This window comes from Urocitellus parryii, chromosome 1 (assembly GCF_045843805.1).
Source record: "Urocitellus parryii isolate mUroPar1 chromosome 1, mUroPar1.hap1, whole genome shotgun sequence".
NCBI lineage: Eukaryota > Metazoa > Chordata > Mammalia > Rodentia > Sciuridae > Urocitellus > Urocitellus parryii.
The window spans coordinates 232,778,980-232,801,944 of NC_135531.1; the positions used below are offsets into that span (position 1 = coordinate 232,778,980).

The following is a 22,965-nucleotide window of genomic DNA, read 5'->3' on the forward strand; positions in this document are numbered from 1 at the left end:
ATGTTAGTTGCTTTTTCTTTTTTTCCTTTTGAGTGCTGTGTGACACAGGATTTTTAATACCACAAATTGCATAAAGTTTCGTCAAGAATTACATTGATGTGATGTTTGTAAGAAATTAAAAAAAAAAAGATTGGTTGGGAAAAAGACGAATTAGTTATCTGTAAGTAAAGAATATACTCAGGATTTGAATTTAATTAAATAAATTCTACAAATATGTTTATTGCATAATAAGAAAAAAAAGAATTACATTAATGGTCAATGCTTTCACTTGGTGACTTGAATGACAACCAGGTTGATGAAAGGTCATGTGGTTTTGAAGAGCATTTGAATTTAGCCAGAAGACCTTATCCCCACCAACACAAAGTGGAGAGTCATCTGGGCAAACCTTAGTTTCTCAGATTTATTGACTGTAAACATCATAGTGGCACCCATCCTTTAGATGACAGAAAGCAAGTATAAGTAAGGAAATATTTGTGAAACTTTTAGTTACATTTATCAAAACCAGGAAATCAGTGTTGGCAAATTACTACTAAATTCTTGGGTTTATTCGAGTTTTAAGTTTTTTTTTTTAAACTAATGTCTTTTTTATAGGATACCATATTTTATTTAATTGTCATGTCTCCTTGGTCTAACCCCAAATTTTCAGTCATATTCTAAGCTTTCTAATACCTGAAATTGAATCTGTTTGCATATTTTAGGGAGCAGAATACATCCTGAATAATATCACTCAGTCTTTTCTTGTTAACTGAAGGCTGTTGAGAAACTTAAAGTTATTATTCTGGCCTACCAAAAAGCTAAACATCAGAATGTACTAAGTAACTTTAAAAAAAGTCATGTTTGGCATTGGGGAGGGCCTTCTATTTATTACTTAAATTCAGATCAAGAATATTGAAAGAGGACAGCGATGATCAGGGACTAGAAAGAAATGCAGTTACCAAGAATCAAGGTATTTTCCAAGGATTCTGTTAATACAGTTTTGAACTTGGCGTCAAGAAACAAGTAGAATTCAGGTTTTGCCACATACCATCTCTGTGACTTTGAGAAAGTCCCAGTCTCAGTTTCCATGTTTATAAAACAAGAGAATTGGTGCTAAATAATTTTTAAATTTCCTTTCAATTCTGAACATCATAATTCAGTCTCAGGTCAAATACCTGAGTATTTGGGAAATGGAAGTGAAGTTGCCATTGTCAGTACATCCATAAAGCTAGGTGCCAGCATACACAGAAAGGGGGACAGTTATGTAATTTACCTGTCGTAAATCTAGTAAATGTAACCAAGTTTTAGGTCTTGTGTGATGTCCAAGCTTTTCCAATACAGTTATTGCTTCTCTTCTGTGTCATAAGAAAGATTATTCTAAAGAACTTGCAAAATGATTGGGTGGTATGGAGAAGGACTTAAAACTCATTTTTATGGCTATATAAATGAAACAAATCAAAGAACCATTTAAAAAATCTTGATGAATATGTAATAATTGTAGAATGTTTGACAAGACATAAAAGCAAAATTAAATGAAAAATAAAAATCAACTATATCACTGTAGAGATAACCACTGTTAATATTTCTCCCCATCTTTAAAATAGGTTACATATTTACACAATTAAATAACTAGTATTTACAGTTGTGTGAGTTCTTTTTCCCCCTTACTCTGTTATGAGTATTTCCTCATATCATTAGTCTTCAAATCTTGGTTTTTAGTAGCTATGTCAATGTTGATTCATAAACCAAAAATTATTTAACAGTTACCATTTTGTTGAAATTTTAAGTTTTTTTGAATTTTACGCTTGCGGTTTTGCTTTGAACCCCCTTGTACAAAACTCTTTATTCACCTGTTTATTCTTTTAGGACTGCTTCTTGGAAATAGGATGAATTTATCAAATAGTTCTTGATTTATGTGATTAGGAATCTTTAAGAAGTTGCATTGTTTTCACCAGTAGTGTTTGAGATTCCTGTACCTCGTCGTCCTTAAGTACTACAATTGTTGGTCTTTGATAGGACCAGGTTTTATTTAAATAATTATTTTGATTTTGTTGAGTTTGGGTCACAGTTGGATGGACAAGTATAATGTCAAGCAAGCACTTGAATCAGACTGACTAAGGCAAAATATACAATGTACAACTAAAGACTTAGAAACTGACATTATGTACTTTATATGAAACAGGATGAAATCTCAAAGTGATATCTATATATAGTGTATGTGATAATGTTTATGACATCATATATAGCAAGAGGTAAGGTGCTAAAAACTGACCTTAAAGACAAAGCGAGGACATCAGAAATAAAAATGAAGGTGGTTGGGAGAGACCTGTAGTGGTGCTAGAGAATACTGGAGTTAATAGAGGATATGGATTTACATTAATAGGACATTGTGCGTTATAAGACTTCATCCTGAGGAATACACAATTTATCTTAAGTTGTAAACAAACTTTATAATTTCAAAATTTCTGACATAATTCCACAATTATGCCAATAGAAGTGTTTTATGTTACATAGATTAATGTATTTCTGATCTCAGCAAACTTTCTGTGTTTTGTTTGTATATGAGAGCATATTATGAAATCCTTCAGTGCTCTTTATCTGAACCACTATGCTAAAATTCTTCAGTGTTCACTGTTTTCTGTTTTTTTGTTTGTTTTTTTTAAACAGGACTTTCAGAGTTACAGGTCTCAAACTGTTAAGTTTTACTTTGAAAAGTATTTTATAGAACAACACTCATAATGTCTAGTGCTGTGTACTGGTTAATATTTTAGAATTAAATATAATTTATTATATTTTCCCATTACATAGAATTTTCTTAACATTAGAATTTAAAGGCAGGTGTTTCAGTAAGATTCTAAATTTAAGATTTTGCCTGTCTCTAATTGTTACATCTGTTGTTTATGCTTCTGCTATATAAGCAGAGAGGGAAAGAAAAGACAAGAAGGCATAAAGCAGGAAGAGCAAGGACCTTAAACTGTCGTGCTATTCTACTTTTCAAGGACCTTAAACTGTCGTGCTATTCTACTTTTCAGTGACAAATATATAAGCAAAATTATTTGTGAACTATGAGTAAAAATGTTGTCAAGCTTTTTTTTATTTGATCAATTAATTTAAAAATATTTTAGGCTAGTAATCATTGGAGCTTTCTGCGGTGGTAATAGGGAAGTTTTCCAAGGAGGCTGGCATGCCCCTGGCTAAGACCAACAGAGTAGCATTACCTTAATAAATTCACTACAATCCAAAGATGATAATGAGTTTTGGCAAAACATTATAACTTGTTACTAACATCTATCTGCCCAGGAGGAGTAACAGTTTCAGAGACTAGGTAATTATGTTGTATCTGAGGAGTAGAAATACTTTGTTTTCATTCTTTTATTTCCCATTCTTTCCCTATGTTAGCTCTCCTCTTTCCCTAAGTAAGTTTTGAATCATGGCTGTACATTTATCATCTGATGAGCTTTTAAACTTCTATGAAAGCTCAGACACACCTCAGACTTAATATTAAGAAACTTGGGGCAGGGGTGGACCAGGGATCAGTAATTCTTAAAAATCCATATGTGAGCCGGGGTTGGTGGCACATGCCTGTTATCTTAGTGGCTCTAGAGGCTGAGGCAGGAAATCTTGAGTTCAAAGCCAGCCTTAGCAAGTCACTAAGCAACTCAGACCCTGTCTCTAAATAAAATGCAAAATAGGGCTGGGGATAGGCTCAGTGGGCCCCTGTCGCTGAGTTCCATCCCTCCATCCCCAGTACCCCCCCACCCCCCAAAAAAAACCCAAAACAGCAGCAACAACAACAAAACCATATACATGATTCTACTTGGGAGTCAATTGGGGTCCATGGTTTCAAATGTAGTAACACCATTCACTTTCTTAATAGTAATAAAGGAAGTTGCTTATTAGAATCACTTGGGGATTGCCCCCACAGTGTTCCTTCCCTTATTCTCTTCTTCTTATTTGAGTGAACCAATGTTAATTGATGTGAGTATAGCCTTGCCTTGGATACATTGGAGAAAAAAAAAATACATAGGAACCATTGTTAAAGGAGTATTTTTCCTTCATTATTCTCTTGGAGGTATCCTATTTATGTAAGTGGCTTTGAATTTATCTAGTATTACTTTACATCAATAATTTTGTGTTATTAGTATTTGTATAATCTTTGTGAGGGCAGAGACTATGTCTGTTCTGTTTATCACTGTGTTTTCAGTATCCAGCAATGCCCAGTACATGTTAGGTACTCAGTAGCTATCAGAAGAATGAATCATTAACACTATATTTAATGGAATACCTTAGGTATTATTTGTGTACACTATCTGTATTATGAAGTTTTATAATTTTATTACCCACAAAGGAAAAAAGATCTTTCATAAAACAAATGATTAAGCAGGAAAATAGATTTATTGAATTTTGAATATCTTTTGCATTGAATGAGTTCTGTTTAGGCAATATTAAATTTGGAACAGAAATATAGCACTGCAATAGAAATAGTTCTGGTATGTATTACATGTCTATATCTGTTCCTCATGTATCAAGCTCTAAAACAACATAAAGAAAAGACTAATGTACAAACAGGTGCTTTTAGAATTCATGTTTTGTTTAGGCTTTGTAACAAACTGAACTTTGAAGTTAACATGTTTATCAATTGTATTTTACTAGAGTTTGTCTTAACATGAAAGGTAGATCTATTTGAGATCCTGTCAAATAGAGTTACAGGATATAGGCAAAATGATGTAAATTTTGTATAAGCCTATTTAAACCTTTCTGTGTAAAGAATGAGAAGGAAGTTACCTAATATGGTGTAAATAATTCTAGGTAAGATATCTTTTAAAAAACTCTTTTATTAATATGTGTTATTTTTAGAGGGACTCAATTGTTGGAATTCCAGTTTTAGGATTTAGGCTATAACAGCATATAATAGAAATTCACTCTGTTTAATATTTTTCAGATTTTCTCCTGCAATTCCTCCATAATACTCTTGAGTGTTTTTTTCCCCTCATTTAAAAAAAAATTGAAAAATATTTTCTCTCTTTTTTTTTTAAACATAGAAAACAATTCAGAGTAGAAAGAGTTGACATTGGAAAGACTTTGTTTCCACTGGAGAATGCCAGACTCTTGAGATAACCTCTATTAGCATTTCCTTTTATATTCCCCCCCCAAAAAAAGTTAATATTGCCAGCTTACACATACAAATAGCTTTTATAGTTTATACTTACAATAACAGGAACACTTATATCTACTGATCTATATGATCCTTATTTTTCATCCTACTTATTTTGTGTCTTGAAAGTTATTCCAAAAAACTTTTTTTTTCCTGTCATGTGAGTTGGCATCACTGTTGAAGTCTTCCTTATCAAACCCAGCTCTTCTTCCCATAGCTCCCCTACTTTACTGAAATTATTCTAATTTCTTTTTTCTTTTTTTTTGGGGGGGGGGATCCTTCTATTATATATCAGTCACAGGTCTGCCATATATATTTGTCTTACATAAAGTTTTCTTGTTCCAGAAATCATCTCCTCTTTTCACTTTGCATTATTTCCCTAGCCTGGTTCATCTCATATATAGTAGGTCAATTACCACCCATGTACCAAGGTCTCATAAGTTTATATTTATAGCCCAGGTCCCACAGATACATAATACCTATTTATGTAAGTGTGTATGTTTCTCTGACATTTTGATTTCTTGGATATCTCAAAGACTTCTGAATCCCACCACGTTCAAAACTGTCTTCTTCCACATCCATATGTTAGTGAATGATATATCATTGAAGTTGTGTAGTCCACAGAACTACAAGCTAGTGTGTGTGTGTGTGTGTGTGTGCGCGCGCGCGCGCTTGTGCAGTGGTGCTAGGGATTGAACCCAGGGCCTTGTGTATGTAAGGCAAACACTCTACCAACTGAGCTATATCCCAGCCCATAAGCTATTCTTTAAAACACACACACACACACACACACACACACACACACACACACACACTTATTTATTTTTTTAGTTGTAGTTGGACACAATATCTTTATTTTTATGTGGTGCTGAGGATCGAACCCAGGGCCTCACATGTGCTAGGTGAGCACTCTACTGCTGAGACACAACCCCAGCCCCCACCCCCACCCAAGCTCTTCTTGATACCCTCTTCTCTCTGACCTTCCATATTCCAAACATGTAAGTTTGGTTGATTTTTTTTTTAATCTTCTAAATATCTTTCAACTCCATATTCCATTTTTCTTATCATTATAGTACAGCCTATCATCATCTCTCACTTTGATTATTGCAATAATTGCTAGCATGTAGAACAAATTCTGCATAGCAACCTGAGGAAGGTTTCCAAAATGTTAATAATAGCCTGAGCACTCCCTCTGCTTTAAAACCTTTTGATAACTTTCTCCTATGGTTTGTGTAAATGTAATCCAAAGGTCCTTGTGTTGAAATCTTGGCCCCAGGGTGGATCCATTGTGAGGTGGGGCCTTATGGAAGGTTCTTAGGTCATTGGATGCATGCCCTCACAGGGGATTTGTGGGGATTCTAGTCTCTTTTCTTTTTTCTGGCTTTTCTCCGTGGCTCATGGTTTGAGCAGTTTAACCTGCCACATGCTCCCTGACATTGTCATCTGATACCTTTACCTGAGACCTAAAGCAATTGGCCTTCCCTTTCTTGTACTGGAAACTTAAAAACTCCCCAAATAAACCTTTTCTCTTTATAAGTTTATTAACTCAGGTATTTCATTATAACATGATTACATAGGACTTCCCATATGGTGTTATAACTAGTAACCTTGTTGTTTTTATATTAAAGACAAATATTTTTATACAATCCTGACAAGGTCCCATAGGGACATTTGTCACTACTTTCCTTATAACTTCCATCTCCCTGTGCATTACTTCCTAATATTCTCTTTTCTTCTGCCACATTGTCCTTATTTCTAGGCACTGATATTCACCTTGCTCCCTACTGCCTAAGGGCGTTTGCATATGTTCAGTCTTTCACAGTTTTTTTTTCCCCTCTCAGTCTGCTAATTAACTCCCACTGGGTGTTTCAAATATATTATCAAGTATTGCTTCCTCTGAATCTTCCCTGATCTCCCTAACTAGGTCACATTTCCTGGATAAGGTATATCTTTCCTTTGTGACATTTGTCTCATTTTTCTATTTTATGGATTTTTATGTAAATTTATTTAATTAACATCTGTATCCTCAAATAGGCTATAATCTTCTCAAAGGCAATGACCATTGCATCATTTGTAGAGCAGGTGCCCATCACAAAATACATTCGACAAATCTTTGATGAATAAATTTGTTTTTTTCCTTTGAATCTAACAAGTACTGCAATTGCAGAAGTTCAGATACCCCTTTTAATGCAAGGTGAATTCATGTTCACTAGGCCCAGTATGGAATAATAAGCAATACCATTTCATGATTGGTAGTAGTATTCATCAGAATTCACAGGTTTATAAGAGAGATCATTCTGGGGGAGAGGAATAGAAATATCAAATAATTGGGAACTACCAGCAGATGATTAGGTATACCTTTTTTAGTTATTAGTTATTTCCCTTTATTATTTCCCTTGCTATTTCCCTGCCATCAGTTGTCTGTATGAATGAAGAACTTCTAATTTACTTTCAACCTAGAGAAAAGGGACTTTTTCCAAGACACTTCACAAATCATAACTGTTCACATGTAAAATAATTGTTAGAAATTTAGGAGAGAAATATAGAAATAGAGGGGTTTCCCTTAGAAAAATGTTATAAAGACTGCTTAGGTTTCCAGCCTTACTCACTGAACATGTCTATGTAGTACTTAATATACTTAATGTAATTAAATTGTTCTATATGCTAGAGATGTTTTAGAATCCCAACCACTGTTGATACTGTTGGTAAGTGAACAGCTCATTGGTAACTAAATTTCCTGTTTCTCTCTTCTTGTGTCTTGTAAAGGTAGAACTCCATAGGTAGTCAGCTGAGGAAAGTTGAGTACACTAGGAGAAGAAAGGTATTTTTGATGCTTCCATTAGTAGAAATTAAGGGGGCTGGGGATGTGGCTCAAGTGGTAGTGCGCTTGCCTGGCATGTGTGGGGCGCTGGGTTCGATCCTCAGCATCACATAAAAATAAAATAAAGATGTTGTGTCTACCGAAAACTAAAAAATAAATATTAAAAAAATTCTCTCTCTCTCTCTCAAAAAAAAAAAAAAAAGAAAGAAATTAGGGATCTGCTGGACAGTGTAGCTTTCTGAGTGTATTTTAGTGAAGTCTAATATTATATTCCACAGTAAATGTGAATATAAAAAATGAGGGACTTAAGTGTAAGATTGTGATCAGGGTATTAGCTGAAATTAGCTGAAGATGTTGTATTTATTGATATTTATTTAATTTCACGAGGCACACAGTGTGTATTTAATTCACTATGACTGGTTCCTGCTAGATAACTGAGTTTGGTTGTTTAAAAAAAATTATTTCATCTCGTGTCTGTAGTTTTAGCAATGTTTTCTCCTGTATTTATACAAGTGTACTTCACAATAAATATTGTCTGGACTACATTCTTAATTCACTTGTAAAGTCTTTCCCATGATTATACACAATAAACCTGACTGCATTTGAATCACGAATGTCATAATAGAACTTAATATAGACAGGGCACAAACTTTATAGTAATAGTTTTAAAGAAGACTATTTAGTAATTACTGAATCAAGAAAGCCTTGCATTAAATATCTTTAGCCATTTAGATATTACTTTTTGAGTTCATCAATCTTTATATATATATCTGTTTCTAACTGCTAGAAATGTTCTTTAATTCTTCTATAAAAACATGGTTTTGTGAGCTGTGAAGTTATTTATATGTATATATGATATACACACACTGCCTTTTTAGGGGTATGTTCAGTATAATCCAATTTTAATTCAGTCTAAATTAAAAGACCATGAAAACCAATATTGTTTCTATCTTTGTAAACCATGAGGTAACTTCATCAGGGATGGACAGAAAGAGGAAATCTTTTTATTTGCTACTCTCTCAATATATGAAAAGAAGACTAGGTCTCAAAAATCATACTTTCACAGATTATCACTGTAATTTACAAAAGGGCTAGTAGGTTACAGAAGTATTTTGCAGACATTTATGTAAAAGTTGTTAATCTGATAAGGGATGGTTTTAAAACTTTTTAAAGGAGTTAGAATCTGATTAATAAAAATGTTAAGAAAACAATTTGCTTTTTTTACCAGTACAGTATGCTGATCATAGTTCAGTGAAAATTATTAATGATATTTCAGAGGAGAGTTACATACCACTATAGATTTTTAATGTAGATGACTTATATTTGTTTTAAAGGTGATGCCTTATGGATTTTTTCCCTTATTTTTTTAAAAATGGAATTTATTGTCAATTTTATTATTTCTCCTTCCTCCTCCATATTCTAGTTGGTAAATATAAAAAACACTAGAATTCATCTTGTTACCACCCGCTTTGTTCAACAGGGTTCTTTCAGGGTCATAACCCCTAAAATAGGGGAGGGATTACTATAGTAGACATTTAAAACAGAGATGGAACAGAAAGGTTAATAATCTGAATTATATGGATTTAATATGTTATTTTTAAATGTTGATCATCAGATACTTTTATTTTTGACTCTGTTAACTTTTTGTGGGGACTGGAGCTGAATAATTAGAATATTTGGATTTATTGCTTTAAAATTTATGATGAAGACATTGATTGATTGATTGTAGTACTGGGTATTGAACCCAAGGGTGCTCCACTACTGAGCTACACTCTAACCCCCTTAAATTTTTTTTTTCCAAGACAGGGTCTTGCTAAATTGTCCAGGTTGGCCTCATACTTAAAGATCCTCCTGCCTCAGTCTCCTGAGTTACTGGGATTACAGTTGTGCACCACTGCACCCAGTTTGAAGACATTTTAAAAGAGAATTTTAGCTACATATATCCATGGGAAAGTCAATTAACCTTCCTGGCTCTTCATTTTTTCAACTGCAAAATTCTGCACATAAATAGGCATGGCCCTAGCACTCGATAAAATGTTTCTTCTTAATGTACTTATGTTTATAATAAAAAAGAGCTCTGGTGCACTTTGAAGCTTTTTTGTTTTAATGTAAGTACAGAAATAAATATGTGACTAATAATCTGATAATCCTAACATATTTGAAGGCTCAAATACATTTTTAAAGGAAATTAAACTATGTAGTTGAAGCTTCTTTATCTTTCCTTCCCAGTCTTTTTCCTTTTTCCCCACAGGTAGAGACAGTCCTGTGTTTTTTGTACATAATTTCTGTTTAAGTTTACATATTTTTACTGCTTATGTATGGATGTAGTGGTAAAGAATATGCATTATCTGTTTACATTTTAAAAACTTGATAAATGGTATCCAATAAATGGTATCTGATAAACTGTATATTTATCTGATAAAATTGATAAACATACAGTTTCCAAATAAAATATTTTGCATATAATATCCTTAATCCTACAGTTTATCTTTTTCACTTATCCTTTTTGGAATTCTTGCAGAAAAATTTCAGCATTTTTTAAATTGCTAAAAAATACATTTATTTCTCATTAATGGACATTATTGTAGTTTTGCACTACCATGAATTATGCTAAGTTGAATATATTTATGTTTTTAATATAATCTTAGAGCTTAGGAGAATGTATTTACTAAACCTTACCCCGAAATGTACGCTACTGGCCTGAAAAGGTTTATAATGAAATTTTTCAGTTGCCTAACTCATTCCAATCTAAGATTGATTTTAATTTATGGGTTTTTCTTTCTTCTTCAGTCTCTCATCCCATCTTTCCATAATATACATTCTAAAGTGATAGATTCATTATAGGAACAGGTATATCATTGTTAGAAGTATTGCTTATTTTAGTGATAATAACAGTGATTGATTTTGATTTCCACTATTATTCATTTTTAAATGTCATGAACCAATTCTGAAGTGTCTTTTACAACAGATGATGTGTACAACTCTGAAAACTTATCACAGTGGTTATCCAGTCTAATGGAGTTAATAACATTTTATATGTAGGAATTTCCTTTTGAATGTGTATTTACAGTGAAGAGATGAGTTAGCTTTATAAAATGCTGTTGTTTTCTCTGCTACTCTTTCAAAGTATTGATAATCTAAAATGTTCATTTATCTGTTTCCAAGTTAACATACAGTTTCCAAATAAAATATTTTGCATAGAATCTATAGATAGATATATTTTTTAATCAGTCATCTCCATATAGTTTGGCTCATTGTAAAAATTATGTTACTTTACTTAATTGTGACTGATTGATAGTGAATTGTCTTCTTTCTTGAGCTGTGATAAAGATAGCTGACACAACCACATCTTACAAGAAAATGAATGTAATGCCCAAATTGCAAAATAATTATTAAGGTAACTGAGAACATTTGATTTTCACATATTATTTGAATGCTAGCATTAACACTGACTGGTCCTTTTTATGTGTCTCCTGACGGCTGCAAAAATTCCCTTGTTTACCTTCCAGATCTCTGCTTGTAGTCATTAAGTCCTAGTCTTTATCATTGCTGCTGAAGGGAATACCCACTGTTGGTATCCATTCATCTGTTGGGCCAGGGGACATCCCTTTCTTTATATTCTTTATCCTGTCTCTGGCCCAGGACATTCCCCCTTTCTACATTTTTATGCTTACAATTCACTTTTCTGCCTTGCTTTCCTTTTTACTTGACTTTCTTCCTGTCTTGAACTGATTGATAGGCTGTTCATTTACTTCTGTGTTTTTGAGCACACGTATTCATCACTTTTAAAATCCTATTCCCTCTATTTTCCATATTTCAATCATTTTCACACTCTAATTCTCCAAGAATAATTCTCTTTCGCCTCTCTCTTTGTTACTAGAATCTTACTTTTTGTCCTTCTTTTCTCCTTCTTTTCCCCTTGCTTATAAAGCTGTGTTTGAAAGAATAGGCCAAAAAAAAAAAAAAAAAAGCCCGCAAACTAAATGAATTTGAGGCCATACAGGTCCAGCTGAGGGTAATGTTGATTATGTATTTTTTAAATGTTCAGTCTGATACCATGATAAATAAACATCACTTTTTTAGTATTTTTTTTCTGAAATTTGAAGTGTTGTATGCATTAACTCAATGTTATGGGGAAATAGTTTAAATAAACTTTTTTTGGGCCAGGATGAAACCACTATTTATATTATTGTGATAAGAATGTATCCCAAGTCCAAAATACCTGGTTTTAAGACAAATATTGGGAACACACCCCTTGGTGAATTAGAAACTGCTTTTTTATAAGCCCACACTTAAGAGAAACATTTGCTGCTTCTTGTTTTAATATATGTATATTTACTTGTTCTAAATATTTACTTGTTTTCTTTAGAATAAGATTTATTTACTTATTTTAAGCAACTTTAAGTTCACAGCAAAATATAGAATTTCTAATACCCTTTTCTGGTCCCGCACATGTACAACCTCTCCTGCTATCATCCCACATCACAGTGGTAGATTTGTTATAATCCATGTACCTACTTAGACACATATTCTTATCACCAAAATTCCCTATTTTACATTAGGATTCACTCTTGGTGTTGTACAATTTTTGGATTTTGACAAATGTACAGTGATATATAAATCTACCACTGTTGCATCATATAGAATAGGTTCACTGCCATAACAGTGCTCTGTCCTGGTCCTGTTTATCCTGTCCTTCCCCCTAATTTCTGGCAACCACTAATCTTTTTACCATTTCCATAGCCTTGTCTCATCTGGGTGTTATGTACTTGTACAGTATGTTCTTTCATTTAGTGATATTGCATTTAAAGTCTCTCCAGTTTTTTTCATGGCTTGATATCCCTTTTATTTTAACACTGAGTAATATCTCATCATCCGGTTGTACCACAGTTTCTATATCTGTTCATCTACTGAAGAACATTGTTGTAGTTAGCTTTTTCAAAACTGACCAAAACACCTGACAAGTGCAACTTAGAGGAAGAAAAGTTTATTTAGGGTTCCTGGTTTCAGAGATCTCAGTTGATAGGTAGCTGACTCCATATCTCTGGGCAGAACATCACTGGAGAAGTGTGTGACAGAGAGAAGCTGCTCCACTCATGGAGGCAAGGAAGAAGAGAGGGGGAGAAAGAGAAAAGGGGTGAGGACTGCAGGGGCCTTCCAGGGCATACCTTTATAGGGCATGCTCTGTGCTTCTCCTCCTATAGCCACTTTTCACCTACCTATAGTTATTGCCTAATCCGTCCAAAGTAGGATGGAATTATTGTTATAGCTCTCAATCTAATCATTTTACCTCTGAATATTCCTGCATTAACAAGAGCTTTTGGGGGTTACCTCATATCCAGACTGTAACAGACATCTCAGTTCTTTAAGTTTTTCCATTTTATGAATAAAGCATCCATGTACAGGTCTTTGTGTGTGGACATAGAAAGATCATGGAAAGATCCCCCATGTTCTTGGATAGGCAGAATTAATACTATCAAAATGGCTATACTACCAAAAGCACTATATACATTTAATGCAATTCCTATTAAAATTTAAATGATGTTTTTCACAGAAATTAAAAAAAAAAGCAGGCATGAAGTTCATTTGAAAAAAATAACAGAACCAGAATAGCCAAAGCAATCCTTAGTGAGAAAAGGAAAGCAGGAGGCATCACAATATCAGACCTTAAATTTTATTGTGCAGTTATAGTAAGAAAACCAGCATGGTATTGGTACCAAAAGACATGAAGACCAATGGAACAGAAGATACAGAAATGACCCACATAAATACAGTTACCTCATCTAGACAAAGGTGCCATAGACATATTAGAGAAAAGATAGCCTCTTCAACAAATGGGGCTGGGAAAACATAAGTAGTTCATATGTAGGAGAACACATATGAAGTCCATATGTAGGAGAATGAAATTTAAACCCTGTCTCTCACCCTGCACAAAACTCAAAGAGGATCAAAGATCTAGGCATTAGACCAGAAAACCTACACCTACAAGTAGAAAATGTAAGCCCAACATTCCATCATGTCGGCTTAGGAACCAACTTCCTCAACAAGACTCCTAAAGCACAAGAAGTCAAATAAATAATGGAACAGTATCAAACTAAAAAGCTTCACAGAAAAGAAAACAGTAAAGAACATGAACAGAGCCTGCAGAATGGGAGAAAATCTTTGCCACCTGTAACTCAGATCGAGCATAAGTCTCCAGGATATATAGAGAATAACACCCAAAAACCATTTCACCCAATCAACAAATGGACAAAGGAACTGAGTAGACACTTCACAGAAGAAGAAATATGAATAATGGTTCCATTCCAAGTTTTCTAAGGAATCTTCATACTGCTTTCCAGGATGGTTGCAACAATTTGCAGTCCCACCTGCAGTGTATGAGTATACCCTTTTCCCCACATCCTTGCCAACCTTTATTATTGCTTGTATTCTTGATAACTGCCATTCAGTGTAGTTTTAATTTGCATTTCTCTAATTGTTAGATCTGTTGAACATTTTTCCATGTATTCATTGACCATTTGACTCAATTATCCCATTCCTTGGCATATTCCCAGAAGACTTTAAGTCAGCATACTACAGGGACACGGCCACATCAGTATTTATAGCAGCTCAATTTACAATATCCAAGCTCTGGAACCTTCAACAGATGAATGGATAAAGGAAATGTGGTATATATTCACAATGAAATGTTATTCTGCCATAGAAAAGAATGACTTTTGCCAGTAAACGGATGGATCTGTGGACTATTTGCTTAGAGAAATAAACAAATCCCTCTAAAATCAGAGACCAAATGTTTTCTCTGATGTGTGGATGCTAAAACACAACAAGGGGTGGGAAGGGGAAGAATAGTTTAGTTTAGTGGATTAGACAAAATGGATGAAGGGAAGCAGGGGGACCGAAATAGGAAAGGCAGTGAAATGAATCTGACATAACTTTCCTATGTACATGTATTTATACACCATAGTGAATCTACATATCACGTACAACCACAAGACTTGGATCCTAATTAGAATAAGATGTACTCCATGTGTGTATAACTATGTCAAAATATACTGTACTGTCATGTATAACTAAAAAGAATATTTTTTTTTTTAAAATTGGGCTTAAAAAAAATCCAGTTCATAGATAAATACCAGCAATTTCTGGATCATCTGGTAAGATAGGTTTAACTTTGTAAGAAACTGCCAAACTGTCTTACAAAATGCATATTCACATGCAAAAAAATGAATTTAGACATTTTGCATTCCTACCAGCAGTGGATGAGGGTTCCTCTTCCTCTATATCCTCATAGCATTCAGTGTTGTCAGGGTTTTGGATTTTGGCCATTCTAATGGATATGCATTAGTATGTTATTGTTGTTTTAATTTGTAATTCTGTATTAATGATGCTACATTGAAAATCTTTTCATGTGCTTATGTGGCATTTGTATATCTTCTTGGTGAGGTGTACAAGTCTTTGTTTATTTTTTAATTGAGTTATTCATTTTCTTGTTGAGTTGTAAGAGTTCATTGTATATTTTGGATAACAGTTCTTTATCAAATTATTTTTGTATACATTTTCTTTTCTGCATGTAGCTTCTCTTAGTCTATGCTTTGTCTTATTCTTTTGACATTTATCTTGGCAGTTCAGTAGTTTTTTTGTTTCAATGAAGTCCAGTAATTTTTCCATAGATTGTGTGCTTTGGGTCATTACCATGCCCAAGGTCATCTAGATTTTTCGCTTATGTTATTTTCTAGGAGTTTTATAGTTTTGCATTCTCACTTAGATTTGTGACCCATATTGAGTCAATTTTTGTGAAGGATGTAAGTTCAGTGTTTAGATTCATTTCTTTGTAGGAAAATGTTTAATCATTACTGCACCATTTATTGGAAAAGCTGTCTTTCCCCTATTGTATTATCTTTGCTCCTGGTCAAAGATTAGTTAATTGTAACCAGATATGGTGATGATGCCTATAATCCCAGCTATTTGTGAGGCTGAGGTAGAAGGATTGCAAATTCAAGACTAGCCTGGAAAACTTAAGCTGTCTCAAAAAAGCTCAGAAGCAAAGTATTTGCCTAGCATGTGCAAGGTCCTAGGTTCAATCCCCATCATGGCAAAGACAGACAAACAAAAAAAAAAAAAGCAAGTATATTTTACTTATGTGTGTCTATTTTCATACTTTCTATTCTGTTATCTTGGTATTTCTTTTCACCAGTACCAGACTGACTTTTGTAGCTTTATATTGAGTACTATCATTTCTCTTTTATTCTCTTCTTCCTGAGTTAGCTATTCTGAGGCTTTCTTGTCCAAATAAACATTACAATCAGTTTGTTTGATATCCACAAAATAACTTGCTGGGGTTTTTGTTGTTGTTGTTGTTGTTGGAATTGCATTGAATCAATAGATGAAGTTGGAAGAATTGTCACCTTGAAAATATTTATCGAGTTCTTATGTATAAATGTATTTAATAGCTATTTACTACTTTTATTTTTATTTTCAGAAGACTTAGTTTCTTAAAATTTAATCTAGATTGATAAAGCCTATTAAAGTTACATCAACATATCATCTTAGTTCTCTTTGCATTTGGTTCAACTCATCTTAGACTCTTTGCCTTAGGGATAAAAATTCAACCATATGGTATTTAGGATATGCCTCTGTATTTGGCTTAGTACAAGATTAAAAACTTGGACTCGTAAAAAGCATTGTGTTAGGGGAAAAAGTATATTTGTAAAAATGAACACATTTTTAAGTATTTCAAAGTTCTTGCAGGAAATCACTGCTATGCTGTAGAATAATAGTGTTTATGACTCCTTTTGGAAAAGTAATTGCCAAATTAGCATTCAAACAGTGGAAAACTGAATTTTGTAAGGTATTGGACCTAATGATGGTAATGTTTGAAATATCACTTGTTAACATGGGCCTAATGATGGTAATGTTTGAAATATCACTTGTTAACAGTAAGAGTCACTGGTAACAGAATAGTCCCAGGTGTCAGTTTGTCATTGTCTATACTTTCTACCTACTTTTAAATTTTGTTTTGATATAATAATTTATGTAAACATCATGTTTGAAAGGGGAAATTATGGTTTGCAAGGAAAAATAGTAGAATGAAGATATTTCTCATTGGCTGAATCATATTTAGACAAAAAAAATGAGTTATGCAGTTCAGTTTAGTAATTGACCGTTCTTAGCCTTTGTGTGTGTGTGTGTGTGTGTGTGTGTGTGTGTGTGTGTGTGTGTGTGTGTTTTGCTGGGGATTAAACCCAGGGCCTTCAAGACCAGCTTGGAAAACTTTAGCTGTCTCAAAACAAAAATGCAAGGCAAGCACTCTTATCAACTGAGCTATATCCCCAGCTCTTTCTTAGCTTATAGTGAGGTTTCAGTAAACTATGTTGTTATTTCGTCATCTTTTTCACAGTTTGATCCAAAGCTAGGATGAAATTTACTTTTTCAATGCCAGTGAAGTAAATTACTAAACAAATTGACCCTTTCTTATGAAACTAAGAAAGTTTTATCTATATAACAGTTTATATATTTATTTTTGTTACCACTGCTAGTAGACTCTGTGACATCTTCCTTTCCTGTCTCATTAGGCAGATCCTACCACCCTTTTCACTTCTTGTTTCCAAGAAATAATGTATCACTTTCAGGGCATAAAAAGTTCAGGCTGCTGTAAGATAAAGAGTCCCATTTATGTCTTATATCCTCCTGGGGCTTGTGACTTACTGAGAAAGACAGTAAGAAAGATAGAAATATGTTAGAGAATGGTAAATGCTTCTGGGGGAAAGGGGGACAAGTGTGTGTGAAGGTATGTGTGACATTTTGGACAGAATGACCAGGCAAGGACTCCTGAAACTGTGATTTTTGAGTTGAAACCTGAAGATGATGAGGGATTAAACCATGTGGGTACCTTGGGGAAGAGCCTTCCAGGCAGGGAGACACTGGTGATATGGAGGTCATGAGGTGGAAGTGTGTATTGTGTATTGGAGAAAACAGCATTGCTTCAGCCAGTTGAACAAGGAAGAGATGAAAAAGATGGTGGCTGCAATGGTAAATTATAACTAGCTGAAGCAGTGTTTCCTTTGTTTTACAAGTGAACATGCCATTAGATGAAATAGGAAAGATTATAGTTGGAATGTTAGGAATTTCATTTGAGATGTGGTAAGTGTGAGGTACTTTTAAAAATTACTAGATTTAAATATTCAATTTCAAAATAGAGACTTAGTATTTAGATGCATAATTGGAGATTCAGAATAAAAATCTAGTTGGTACATACAGATTTGGCAGTTAAGAGGATACTAGCATGTTTAAAGGGAATAAAATTGTGTGGGATTACCAAAAGAGTACATGTAGATAGAAAATAGAAGGTTCTAAGGATTGAACCTTGAAGAACTAGCAATATCTAGACGTTGGGGAAATAATGAATGGCAGTACAGAATGAGAAGAGTCCAGGAAGGTTAGGTAGAAAACTAATTTATGTTATTCTAACAACTAAACAGAAATTTTCCAGCAAGAAATGATTGATTTTATCAAATGTTGCTGGACCAAGTAAGATGCAGATTCAGAAATGATCTTTGGAATGATGAGATTAATGACCTTGGATTAGAGCTCTTTTGTGATGGAGGAATAGGGAGGGAAAGCTTGTTTGGATTGGTTTCAAGTAAAAACAGGAGGAAAGAAGTTGGAGACAGCAAGTAGATAATACTTGCAGGGAGTTTTGTTATAAAGGACGATAATTGAGATTGAAGCTGGAAGGGGTAGTGAAATAGAGGGGCTTTTTTGAATAGTTATTAAATGTTAGAGAAAGGCATTGTTGGACTCTTGTGGACATTTATTCCATAGAGAGGGAAAAGTGGTTGGTCAGAGACAAAAGGAATGCTGCTCTTGAGGAAGAGAGAGACTTGGGAAGAGAGAAAGATGGGAAGTAGTAAAAAGGTATGAATAGTGCTTATCTTGAAACTGTTCAGCATTTTTATCACTCATTTTCTACTTCTCTTGAGATCTCTGTAGCAAGTCAGCTGTCAGCCTATAAAATGCTTTGTTTGGATTAGAATGAAGTCAGACCTGCAGCTGCTCTTATCCCATATTGCTTCCTACTCATCTCCACCCTCCCCAGGCCTTGAGTAGCAGATAGTACCTTTTCGAGAATGAAGAGGCCCCTTACTCCAGACAAGGTAGCCAACACAAGGCTCATTCCCCTTAGGCTAGGCATCTTTGGATACTACTTTGTAGTAGCATAGCTATATTCTACTCATTTTACTCCAGAACAACAGGAAAAGTCACATTGACAATCTTGCTGTAATTTTAATGTACCCCTTGTCCTGTGGCGTATCCCTTAAGTGGGAAGAAAACAAGTTGAAGAACTGAGTTTGGTGTGAGGATCCCAGCTCTTCCACCAGCTAGCAGAGGGGATTTAACATGGATCCTATACTCTCTGTGTTAGATTCAAGTCTAAAGGTAGGATTTTGTGCTCAACTGAATTCTTTTCAGTCAAGTCCAGCCATCTGAAGGATAATACAGAAAAATATCTCTGAGACAGTCTGTTTTTGTTTTTGTTTTTGTTTTATAACAGCTCCCTTTGGGTAGGTACTTCTGGGAAATATATTAAAACCTTAGAGGAAAATATAGACTAGTCCATATAGTTTGTTTAAATTCTGTGTCATTTTATAACTCTGAGCTATATGGAAAGTTATTTAACTCTATGCCTTGTTTCCCATTTCAAATTCTGTGCTTTTTTCCCATTTCAAAGGTTGGTAAGAGAATTAAATAAGTTATGTGCTATGGTGCTTTTAAACAATACCTGACTTATAGTAAAGATGGGGTAAACTGTTGCTGACATTGTTAATACTATTCCTAGTATGTAAAAGGTGTCATTCAGAAACATTTTACTAGAGCAGCTGGTGATGGTAAAAGCTCTGATGCTATAATTTAATTTTATTATGATTACCTTGAATCACCAAGTGGAAAGTTAATATGGAAAAGAAATGCTGTTGATGAAGTTAAACTTCTTTCTTTCATAAAATTGGTTCTCAGTTTTATGTTTTTTGTTATAGTGAGTATTCACATGATTCTCAAACGACAGAATAGTGAGCCATTATTATGTTAGTTGTAGTTGCTGTGTATATTTAAAACATATAAAAATGTTATTTTCAAATAAATATTTAGGCCGCAATAGTCAGGATTTATTGTTCATATATATCTGCCTTAAATATAGATTATTGAAACAACCTGTAACTTTTATTATAGTGTCAAGCTTTGTGTATTTTTTAGTATGAATCATTTCTCAGAGCATACATTCGATAATTGATGATATGGCTTACCTGAAGTTTCACAATTTATAAAAGTATGTTTTACAGAATTAATATGTAATTCAATCATTTTAACTAATGTTCTGTTGTTAATTAATATGGTTGATTTATCAATGTAGTTTGTGCTTGTTTTATGTAGAACTTGGATTTCTAAAATGATAAGTACTTCAAAATAAGAAAAGCTTTATATATACATATGTTCAGGAAGCCAAGATAATTTGTTATGTAATGATTAGAGAAAAACAGAGGTCTATAAGACTTGAAGAGAATTTAAGGAGTATTAGAGCTGCCTTTCTACAAGTAATTCTGAGTTTAGATTTTGTTTGAACTCTCTTTGTATTTTCTAAATGAAATTACAGTGGTGAGCACATTGTATCAAAATATAACTATGACTTAGTAGCACCTAGAACTTTCCTAACAACTTTCACCTAAAAAGAACCAGGTCTTCCTGAAAAAATAGCTGATTCTAGTGCTGGGAGCCTGGAATGTTTTGTTGAGCCAGAAAGGAGAAAAGTGTTTTAAAAACTAATGGTGGCATGTTAGATGGAGTCAGTGAAGGGTTCCCACTGGCCAAATATGAGCATAAAAAAAATAATAAAAAGCAGTAGTGAATAATAATAAAACACTGGAAGAAAATAGAAATCCATGAGACCACACCAGTAATGTATCATTAAGTGTGGAGAAAGTACTAAAATTGAAAAATCATGATTGTGCCATCATTTTAGTAAAGTTCAAAGAGTCCACAAGTGGGTGTGAATCATAGGGAAGAAATTTTGATAAGGGGCAGGATATTTGCATGACTTTCAACTATCTGACCAAAGATTACTTACTGGTTGTGGGGTAAAGTAGTAAATTAAATAGTAGGTAAATTGGACAGCACCTTGTCTTCATGATGAAACATTACCCATGAGGAACAGGTGGATATCATGTGCCTCTGGATGTGATACACTGAGAAGTACACAACACTTTTGTGCTGCTCTGACCAGGAAAGCATTACTTGCATCTAATCATGAAGAAATACCAGACAAGCTCAAAGTGATGAGTTTTGTTTGTTTTTATAAGAATATATTCTGCAAAAAAATGTTAATTACAAAAGTGAAAGGCCAAGAGAACCCATGTTAGAGGAGACTGAAAACAGGATATAATTGGCACCAACACTGGTTTTTGTGTCTGGAGGGGAAAAAAATAAAAGATTTTAAAGGATTATTGAGATAGATGACAACTTCATAATGCAAATTGTAGATTAAAGTATTGTGTTGAGGTTTGTAGGAGAGTGTTTTTAGAAAATGAACACTGAAGATTTATATGAAAAGGGCTATTTTAAAATAGCTTAGAAACAAATGATATCCCTCATTTTTCTCGATTGCTAATTTAACTTAAACTTTGTTGGTTTTAAGGTGTTAATACGCATTGTTTACAGATGAACATATTGATAAATTTTAATTTCTTTTACGTAGTGCTGGGCCTAAAGGAGATAACATTTATGAGTGGAGATCAACCATACTTGGTCCACCAGGTTCTGTATATGAAGGTGGTGTGTTTTTTCTGGATATCACGTTTTCATCAGATTATCCATTTAAGCCACCAAAGGTAAGAACCTAGAAATACATTCTTTAATATTTATCTTTCTCCAAAACTGGTTATCATAGAATTCAAATGCATATTAATATAATAATTTTATTATTTAAGAATTGATACGGAAACTCACAGAATCAAGGATTTTAAAACTCAGTTGACTTCTTTCACAAGTAACTTCTTATTCAACAGAGGGTTTGTTAATTATAAATAAAGCTATACTTTTTTTCAGTTGGTTATGCAGTTTTATTAATACTAATAGATCTATACCTTGTACAAAAATAAAGTGATAAATTTTAAATTTATGATATGAGCAAGAAAAAATAACATCTAACCCTTCCTTAAGAAAATGTTAGGATAAAGTGGGGCAGCGACACATTACTGTAATCACAGTGTGGCAGGAGGATCCCAAGTTTAAGGCCATCTGGGCAGCTTAGCAAGTCCTTGTCTCAAAATAAAATAAAAAGAGGTGGGAATGTAGCTCAGTGGTATAGCATCCCTGGGTTTAATTCCCAGGATTGTAGAAAAAAAGAAAAGAAAAGATAAAAAGCCTGTTTAACAGTTTCCAGAAGTAATGATTTAATAATGTGAATTTTGTCTATATAGGTAAGCAAAAACTAGAAAGCCTAACAAAGGAAAGGAAAACTGATAATATTTAATAAACTCATTTTGGGCCCTCTGTGGGTATGACTAGTAATGGAATCTGAACTTATCTGGCAGGATAAGTTCCTCCTTTTTGTTGGCTATTAGTTAATTTCAAATATAAATTGGATGAATAACAGAGAAGGACTGGGTTCTAACCTGGTAATGACTGTCAATTATTTCGCAAAGCTTAAGACATATAACAATTACTTGAATGGGTTCTTCTTGATTGCTCATTTAGAATGATCAAGCCAAAGGATAAAAATCACCAGAATTAAACCTGAACATAATTTTGCCCTTGTTACAGAGATGTCCAACATGCCAGGAGATAGTTATCAAGTCTGTGATGAAATGTTTTTCTTTTCAACATAATTCCTTATGTTTCCTATACTCTTTGTCATTTATGTAGTGAATTAATACTTCTATGTGTAAAAATGTTTGTTTAAAATAAGCATTATTTTATAATGTAATAATAGTTCCACCTAGTGGTATTTACCCCAAATTGCAGA

The 22,965-nt window shown here is 33.7% G+C and overlaps 1 protein-coding gene across 1 annotated transcript in view; it reads left to right on the forward strand.

Annotated features, from left to right (window-relative positions):
- Ube2e3 (ubiquitin conjugating enzyme E2 E3) overlaps window positions 1-22,965 on the forward strand; it is an 89,416-nt gene that overhangs the window by 61,670 nt on the left and 4,781 nt on the right. Inside the window, exon 4 of the mRNA XM_026392000.2 lies at window positions 21,697-21,829. Within this exon, the coding sequence (XP_026247785.2) occupies window positions 21,697-21,829 (133 nt within the window). The remainder of the gene's footprint in view (window positions 1-21,696; window positions 21,830-22,965) is intronic.